The sequence below is a fragment of the Chrysochloris asiatica genome, unplaced genomic scaffold, assembly GCF_000296735.1.
Source record: "Chrysochloris asiatica unplaced genomic scaffold, ChrAsi1.0 scaffold00173, whole genome shotgun sequence".
Classification (NCBI taxonomy): domain Eukaryota; kingdom Metazoa; phylum Chordata; class Mammalia; order Afrosoricida; family Chrysochloridae; genus Chrysochloris; species Chrysochloris asiatica.
In genome coordinates, this window is record NW_006408691.1 from 1,633,787 (window position 1) to 1,643,284 (window position 9,498).

General features: G+C 44.6%; 1 protein-coding gene across 1 annotated transcript in view; it reads left to right on the forward strand.

Annotated features, from left to right (window-relative positions):
- LOC102824014 (probable calcium-binding protein CML8-like) overlaps nt 1-9,498 on the forward strand; it is a 64,718-nt gene that overhangs the window by 21,351 nt on the left and 33,869 nt on the right. The window contains exon 4 of the mRNA XM_006871773.1: nt 4,782-4,924. Coding sequence (XP_006871835.1) covers nt 4,782-4,924 — 143 coding nt within the window. The remainder of the gene's footprint in view (nt 1-4,781; nt 4,925-9,498) is intronic.

A 9,498-nucleotide genomic window follows, 5' to 3' on the forward strand; every position in this document is an offset into this window, starting at 1 on the left:
TATCTCACATCATATATAAAAAATGAACTCAAAGTGGATTAAAGACCTAAATATGAAGCCTGCAATTATCAAGATCATCAATGAAAATGGATGGACAAACTTAGGGGCTCTGAAACATGCATAAATGTACTATCAAACATAACTGAAAATACACAAACAAAAGACAAAATACATAACTGGGATCTCCTAAAATTAGGCACTTAAGTGCATCAAAGGATTTCACCCAAAGAGTAAAAAGAGAAACCACAAACTTGGAAAAAAACTTTTGAAATGACATATTAGACAAAGGACTACTCTCTAAAACTTGTAGAATACTGCAATGCATCAACAAGAGGAAAACAATCCAATTTTTAAAATGAGTAGAGTACATGAACAGACACTTCAGTAAAGAAGATACTCAGGTGGCCAACAAACATAAAGAAATGTTTGCGATCACTAGCTATTTGTTTTGTTGTTGTTAAGTGCCATTGAGTCGGTTCTGATTCAGTGAGATGCAAGTCAAAACAACAATGAGATATCATCTCACCCATGCATTAATGTTGTTGCTGTTGTTAGGTGCTGTGTAGTCTGTACCAGTTCATAGCGACCTTATGCACAACAGAACTAAACACCACCCAGTCCTGTGCCAACTTCACAATTGTTGCTACGTTGAGCCCATTGCTACATCCACTGTGCCAATCCATCTTGTTGAAAGTCTTCTTCTTTTGGACTGACCCGTCACTTAACCAAGCATGATATCCTTCTTCAGGGACTGGTCCCTCCTCATAATATGTTTGAAGCATGAAAGACCAAGTCTGGCCATCCTGGCTTCTAAGGCACTCTCTGCTGTACTTCTTCCAATATAGATTTGTTTTTTCTTTTGGCATGGTACTTTTAATGTTCTCCTCAAGCACCATAACTCAGGTGTATCAATTCATCTATGATCTTCTTTATTCATTGTCCAACTTTCACATGCATATGTTGTTGTGTGCCATGGAGTTGGTTCTGACTCACAGGGTTTCGAGGCTGTAAATTTTTACGGGAGCAGAAAGCCTCATCTTTCTCCCACATAACAGCTGGTAGTTTTGAACTGCTGACCCTGAGGTTAGCAGCCCAATTTGTAACCACTACGCTACCAGAGCTCCTTGCATATGAGGTTGTTGAATATATCATGACTTGGATCAGGTGCACCGTCATCTAAAACTGGTATCTTTGCTCTTGAACACTTTAAAGAAGTCTTGTGCAATAGATTTGCCTAATGCTTTTGATTTCTTGACTGCTGTTTTCATGAATATTGATGGTTGATCGGAGCAAAATGAAGTCTGTGACAGCTTCTATCTTTTCTCCATTTATTTTGATGTTATTTACTGGCCCAATGGTGAGGATTTTTGTTTTCTTTACATTGAGGTGCAGCCCATACCTAAAGATGTGGTCTTTGGTCTTCATCAGTAAGTATTTTAAATGGAACACATAAACATCAATAACCTAGGCCTTAGTGAGCTGAAATACACTGGTATTGGGCATTTTGAGTCTGACAAACCACATGGCTTACTATGCCAGGAACGACAAATTGAAGAGGAATGGTGTCACGTTCATCGTCAAAAACATTTCAAGATCTATCTTAAAGTTCAACACTATCTGTGATAGGATAATATCCATATGCCTACAAGGAAGACCAGTTAATAGAACTATTATTCAAATTTACACACCACCCACTAAAGCTAGTGGTGATGAAATTGAAGAATTCTACCAACTTCTTCAGTCTGAAATTGATCAAACATGCAATTAATATGTATTGATAATTACTTGTGTTGGAAAATACAGCCTTGGTGATAGAAATAATGTAGGAGATCACATGATAGAATTTTGCAAGGCCAATGATTTGTTCATTGCAAATACCTTTTTTAAGCAACATAAATGGTGATTTCTGGTGTGACCCAAGTCATGATATTAAAAGTACCATGGACTGCCAGAAGAGCAAACCAATTTGTGTTGGAAGAAGTACAGCCAGAATGCTCCTTGGAAGCCAGGATGGGGAGACTTTGTCTCTTATACTTTGGACATGTTTTTAGGAGGAACCAGCCCCAGGAGGAGGACGTCATGCTTGGTAAAGTGGAGGGTCAGCAAAAAAGAGGAAGACTCCTCCAGGATATGGATTCACACAGTAGCAGCAGTAATGGGCTCAAGTGTAACAACAATTGTGAGGATGGCGCAAAACAGTACAGTTTTGTTGCACAAAGGTTTGCTATGAGTTGGAACTGATTCGACAGCGCCTAGCAACAACTACATATGATTTGGTGAATGTAAAACTGATGATCTGCTCTGTAAACTTTTAATTTACAATATATTTAAAAAAAATAATAACAAAACACAAACAGAAGAACAACAAAGTACTATAATGTGGGTGGCATTAAAGAACAGATTTGTATTCTCTCAGTTCTGGAGCCTGGGATCCAAATCAGAGTATCTGCCATGTCAATTTCTTCAGAGGGATCAGAAGATTTGTTTATTACTTATCTCCAGACTTCTGGTGGCTTCAGACTATCTTGGAATTATTTTTGCTGATTGCAGCTGCACCTTCATGTAGCATTGCCTCTCCATTCTCTGTCTCCATGTCTGTCCTCTTTCATAAGGCAGGGAGGACCCAGAGGGATTAGGGCTAGGACTCATCTCACTTTGGCTAATTTAACTGACAATATTTTCATATCATCAAAAAAAAAAAAAATTCTATTTCTAAATAAGGTCCTGTTCACAGGTACAGGAGTTGTTGTTAAGTGTCGTAGAGTTGGTTCCGACTCATGGTGACCCTGTATAGAGTTTCCGAGGAGTGGCTGGTGAGTTTGAACCACCGACTTTGCAGTTCATAACAGTCTTGTGATCCAGTGCTTATCCTATAGCACCCCACCAGACTTCAATATTTCTTTTTAGGGGGATGCAATTTAATTCATAACAGTGGGAGAAGGGAAAAAAATTTGCTCTTTTCTGTATCTTTCTATGCTTGTTAGACATCCAGGTGAAAACAGAAGCCAGTGGCAGCTCCCAAAAGAGGGTTTGGGAGGGGATGTGGATGTGAGACAGCCTGGAGAGCCGCATGGGGCTGTGGTGAGTGGCCAGTGTCCCAATAAGGAGACTGGCAGGAGCAGCGCCTTGGGCCTAGATTTCCTTTGGGCCTTCCCGCTGTCAGACAGGTAGTTTTTGCCCATACCAGCTTTGCCTGCCATTAGGAAGAGCTGGGCTCTGGGAAGAGGGTGGAGGGTGGATAGGAATAGACTCTTTCCTGGGTAGGGCTTGGGAATTCCAGAATGTATAGCTTCAAGGGCTCCCTAGACCAGGCAGGGGCCCAAGGCACAGAGGGTGACCCACTCCAGGGGTCCCTGTGTTCCTAGAAAGAGGATGAGCCTTTAAAGACAGAAGAGTCTGTGTGGCAGGAGTTCCAGGCAGGAACCAAGGAGCTGTAGGAGGTGCCAGCATGGGCCTCACTTAGAGGCTAGCAGCTAGGAGGCAGGACAGGACTGGCCAGTGGGAGGTAGGTGAGTGGGCAGGGGCAGGGGTTGGATTCTGGAGACATGAAGGCCCACCTGGGATCCTGGGAAGCAGAGGGATCTCTGCCACAGGTTCTCCATCACTCACTCAGCTCTGCTTTTAGGTCTCTCCTCCCCTTCAGCCACAAGCCCCACCCCCTTCCACTTCTGTGAAGCTCAGGATTGTAGCTGTCACCCTCTTCCCCGTGCCCCCACTGAAACAAAAGTTTTCGAGCAGAGTCCAGAGCAGGCACTGTACTGAGGAGACTCAAGCTTTCAGTAACTTGGGGCCAGGTGGGGTTGGTTCCCTGGAAGGAACCACCCCACAACCCCTGGGCCCCTAAGTCCCAGCTCAGCACCTGGTGCCAGGTTGCTAGAACAACCTGGAGCCAGCAAGACTGGCTCCCATGACTGGGTGTCCAGAGCATTTCAGGATTCTGCTGCCTGCTTTGTTGCCCACTCCCCATGCTTTCTTGCCAGCTGCTCCCCTGACCCAGATCCATAGCATGGCCCAAGACCCCAACCACTATCCATGCCCCCAGAACCCTTAGCCCCCTTCTGAAGTGTCCACTAGCTTTGGAGATGGCAGGGGTTGAACTGGGCTAGGGCCAGTGGTAGCAATAACGGGCAGATTCCCATGCATACCCACCCTGCCTCCTGGTCAGGTCTATGGAATATTTACCTTCTGATCTGAGTGTGGAGAGGGAGGGCAGCAAGACCCACCCAGGCCCGCCCAGACCCCAGCACCCGGGATCTCAGCCCCTCAGTCCTGGGTGGGATTTTGATCTTGAAGGCTCAGCTCCAACCCTGCCCCTGGGGCCTGAAGGGAGCCCTGGTAGTGCAGTGGTTAAAATGCTTGACTACTAACCAGAAGGTTGGTGGTTCTGAGGGCTGTTTATCAAGAACCCTGTCCCGGAGGCCACCCACCGTCACCTGGGAGGTGATGCAAGGTGTGTTCCAATAGGGTAACAGGTTAGGAGTGGGGGCCTGAGGGCAGGTGGAGACTAAGTATAGACCCCAGGAGTCAGACGTAGGGGTCTAGGAGGCCAAAGAGACAATGTGGCGCAGAACTCCTGGCCAGCAGAGTGCTGAGCTGGTCTCTCCTAACCCTGGCTGCCCCTGGGAATGCCTGACCTGATGCTGGATGTTTTGGAAGCTGGTGGGTGTGGTCAGGGACACAGTGACTGCTGGGAACCAGGGGCCCTGGAGCCTCCCACTGTGACGTCCTACTGGGACAGATTGTTGCCCACGCAAGCCCCATGGGCATCTGCCTGAACACAGATCCAGGCTGCCCTGGGCCCCTTGAGGAAAGGTCCAGGCTGCTGGATTCAGCAGGGCCTAGGGCCCCTGCCAAACCTGTTGAATGAATCCCCAGAGTGCTACCTGGCCTTCACTGCTGCCGGGCCTGCCTTGCACAAGCCCATGTGGGCTGCCCTGGGGACTGGGCTCTGTGGAGGGATTGGGTGGGACCAGGCCAGTAGAACCAACCTCCAGGGCAGCTGCCATGGTGGGCCCCAAGATTCACAGCTAAAGAGCACAGACACGCAATAAAACATTAAAAAAAAAAAAAAAGAGTGCAGAGAGGCTCAGGATGTGTTTCAAAGTCTCTACTATTGGACCCTGCTGTTGTCGCATTGAAACCAGAGTAGAAAGAACAAGGAGAGTTCTCAAGACAGAATCCCCCATTCTGAGTCTCGCAGAGCAGGCAACCAGGAGAGTAGGGTAAACAGGTCAGCTGGGGTCCCCCGTGAGGTGGGGTCTGGGCAGAGCAGCCTAGGCTGGAGGCCACCCAGAAGTGTCTAAGGTGAAGCTCAGAAGTCCCTTGGGGAGGGGTCTCACTGGACCAGCTTCCCTCCTCTGATGTTAACTGGGGACTACATGGCAGGGAAGACTGTGGAGTGGATGCTGGTCTTTCTTAGGGAGTCTGGTGCCTGCTGAGGAACCCCTTGGACCTGAGCCTTGGGGAGTGTCCAGTCCTCCCCACCCTCAACTCTGGCCTATAGACAATGCCCTCCTGACCTCCAGGCCTGGGCAGTGTGGGGGGAAGGGCACCCTGGGGTATACATGTGAAGGCCACTTGCTAGCCTCCTTTCCCCCAACTCTTCTCAAACACTCCTTCATGCTTCAGATATTCTTAACACCCCTTTTCTGAGAGGTCTTCCCAATGACCCTCCAACAACAATTGTTTCTGTTAAATGCCATTCATAGAATTTCTGAGGAGCAGCTGGTGGGTGTCAACCACTAACCTTGTGGTTAGCAGTCCAGTGCTTATCCTACAATGCCACACCAGGACTTCACACCGACAAAAATAATATTATAATAGTGTTTATGGAGGGAGATGCCCCATGACTGGAAGGAGTGACCCAGAATTCCAAGGTTCCCAACTCCTCGCTTCCCACCATCCATCAGGACAGGTCTGTTCTGGGATTTCCCCAGCAGGAATGAACTTAGCATCCCCAGTGCTCAGCATGGCACATCCCCCACCCCCACCCTGTCTCTGACCTTGCCTTTGGTCTGCACAGATTTATTAGTTTTTTAAATGGAATTTAAAAGAGTGAGATTAAAAAAAAAAAATACAGTGCATCTGGTGTGGCATTGTAGGATAAGCACTGAACTGCAAACTGCAAGGTTAACGGTTCAAACTCACCAGCTGCTCCTGGGAAACCTTATACAGGGTCACTATGGGTCAGAACTGACTCAATGGCACTTAACAACAACAACAACATCTTTAGGTATAAAAATGATACACTCACAAAGTAATTGTGAGTGAAATTTCCAATTTCCCTAATTCCCAGTCTTACTCCCCAAAGCTACCCATTGTTAGCAGATTCTGGATGCTTCCAGATGTTTTCTATACACATGGTTTATCCTTTATCATATTTTATCTCTGATAGAATCATGCTGTTTACTAAACTGCTCAGGGTTTGAATGCCTTTTAAAGCCAGTCGTCGCCAAGTTGATTCCAGTGACCCATGTGTATCAGAAAAGAACTGTGCTTCGCTTTTTTGTTATTGTTGAGAATATACATAGTATTTTAGCCACCTACTGCTGCTATCACAGAAATACCACAAGTTGTGCCTTTAACGAACAGAAATCTAATCTCTCACAATTTACATGCTCAAAGGCCAAATTGAGAGTGTTGGTTCTAGGACAAGGCTTTCTCTCTTTGTCGGCTCTGAATAAAGCTCTTGCTCTCCTTTCAATATCTGGAGGCCCAACATTCCTTGAAGAACTCTTTGCTTCTTGGTATCACTCTTCTCTGGATCTAAGAGCTTCACAGTGCAGAGACCCCAGGTGCAAAGGATGAACTCTACTCCTGGCTCATCTTTCTTGTTGGAAGGCTCTTCTTTCTTGGTGGTACTAGTTCCCTCTGAGCTCTGCTTGTTTGTTTAATCATTTTATATTTATATCTCCAAAGAGATTGACTTAGGATGCAACTGAATCCTGTAGATTGGATCCAGAGTCAGTAACATCATAGAACTGAGGGTTTGCAATTACATTAAGTCAAGGCTGATCACCTCAGATCACATTATGGGTGATTGCATCATTATAGCATTGTCAAACCACTGGGAATCATGGCCCAGCCATGTTTGTGTGTGTTTTTTGGGGGACACAGTTTAATCCATGTCACACATAGCAAACCATACATCAGTTCAATAGTTTACAGGTACATTTCAGTGACATAGAATACATTCTTTGAGTTGTGCCAACATTGTCCACCTCCTGTTCTGTGTTGTTCCTCCTCAAGTAACATAACCCCACTAATCTAATCTAATCTAATCTTTTTTTTTTTGAAACCTTTTTATTGTGAAATTCCTCCCTATGGCTCCCCATGTACATCTTGCATTTCACAAATGAACAAAGCAAACATTTTTGATGTACACATATGAAACAAAAAATATATAACCATTTAAATGTTTAAAGGGCGTATTCTGTAAGCCAGCCTCCTGTCCTTAGCTGTTCTTTCTTTCCATGCCACTGCCAGAGAAGGAAAATGGAAATATTGTCCATTAAAAAGAAAAACGGACTTCTGGTATGGGCTATAGGATAAGCACTTGACTGCAAGGGTCGGTTTGAACCACATTTTTGAACCACAACTGACTCGATGGCACTTAACAACAGCAACAAAAGGATAAATGGTAAGACTGAACTCTGTCAAAGCCAGACCTGGAAAAACAAGAGAGTGCCCTTGAGTTCTGACTCCTATGGGCTTTTCACTAAAAATTGATTGTAATGCTTACGGCAGACATTCTTCACTAGTTAGGTTAAACTATGGCTTGGTTCAGGGCATATTTTTGGTTTCAGTTTTAAAGATTATTTCAGAGCAATAGGTTTGGGGGTCCATCCAGTCTCTGGGACTCCAGAAAATCTGAAATTCATGGGAATTTGAAATTTTGTTTTGCATTTCCCTTCTTTTAATCAAAATTCTTCTAGAGACTCTTTGATCAAAATGCTCAGTAGTGGTGGCCAGGCAACATTCAGCTCTTCTGGTCTCATGGCAAAAGATGCCGTTGTTCATGGAGGCAGTTAGCCACACATTTCACTTTCTGTTCCTATTATTATTGACTATTAACATCCATTAATAATCGGAACATGGAATGTATGAAGTATGGATATAGGAAAATTGGAATTGTCAAAAATGAAACGGAACACATAAACAACAATCTCCTAGGCATTAGTGAGCTGAAATGGACAGTGATTGGCCATTTTGAATCTGAAAATCACATGGTTTACTATGCCTGGAATAGCAAATTGAAGAGGAATGGTGTCGCATTCATCATCAAAAAGAACGTGTCAAGATATGTCTTGAAGTTCAATGTTGTTTATGATAGGATAATATCCATATGCCTATAAGGAAGACTGGAGTCCTGTTGTGGCACTGTGGCCTTGGATTGCCAAAAGAACAAACCAATCTGTGTTAGAAGAAGTACATCCAAAATGCTCTCTGGAAGCCAGGATGTTCAGACTTCGTTTCTCATGCTTCAGAGGTATTGTCAAGAGGGACCAGTCACTGGAGAAGGATATCATGTTTGGTAAAATGGAGGGCCAGAGAGAAAGAGGAAAACCCCAGCGAGATGGATTGGCCAAGTGGCAGTAGTCATGGTCTCAAACGTAGCAACGATTGTGAAGTTGGTGAAGGACTGGGCAGTGTTTCGTTTTGTTGTGCATAGGGTCAACTTGATGGCACCTAACAACAACAACAACAACAATGTTCTTGACTTTCCTTCTTTCTGTTGCTCCATGTAAATAGAACTAATTGTTGTACCTTAGAATGGCTGTTGGCACATTTTTAAGACCCCAGGCACTACATAGCAACTAGAAGGTAGAACAGAAACACTAAACATGCTATAGGCCAATTAACTGGCATGTCCCATGAAACCATTACCCTAAGCCTCCAAAATGAGGAACCAAATCCCATGAGGTATCTGGCTGTATATCAGTAACCTCAGCAATTCCTCTTTTTTTGTTGTAAAGATATCTATCACACAACTTGTGTTTGCCATTCTTTTTACAGGTGTACAACTTATTGATGGTAACCATATTAATTGGCTGAGCAACCCTACCTGAAGCAATGGTGATTTTTTTCCCATCACCTAAATAGAAAGTTAATTTTCCATAAGAAATAAACCTTTCCCATCCTTTCCACCACTTTTGTTGTTAGGTGCCATCGAGTTGGTTCTGAATCTTAGCAATCCTATGTGCAACAGAATGAAACATCGCCCAGTATGCATCAGATTCACAACTGGTGTTATATTTGAGCCAATTGTTGCATCCACTTTGTCAATCCATCTTGTTGAGGGGCTTCCTCTTTTCCATTACCCCTCCTCTTTACTAAGCATGATGTCCTTCTCTAGGGGGTGAGTGGTCCCGCCTGATAACATGTCCAAAGCAGGAGAGTTCTGACTGTACTTCTACCAAGACAGATTCTTTTGTTTTTATAGCTGCCTGTAGTACATTCTTTCTAGTCTGCCTTAGACTGGAAGCTCCACTGAAACCC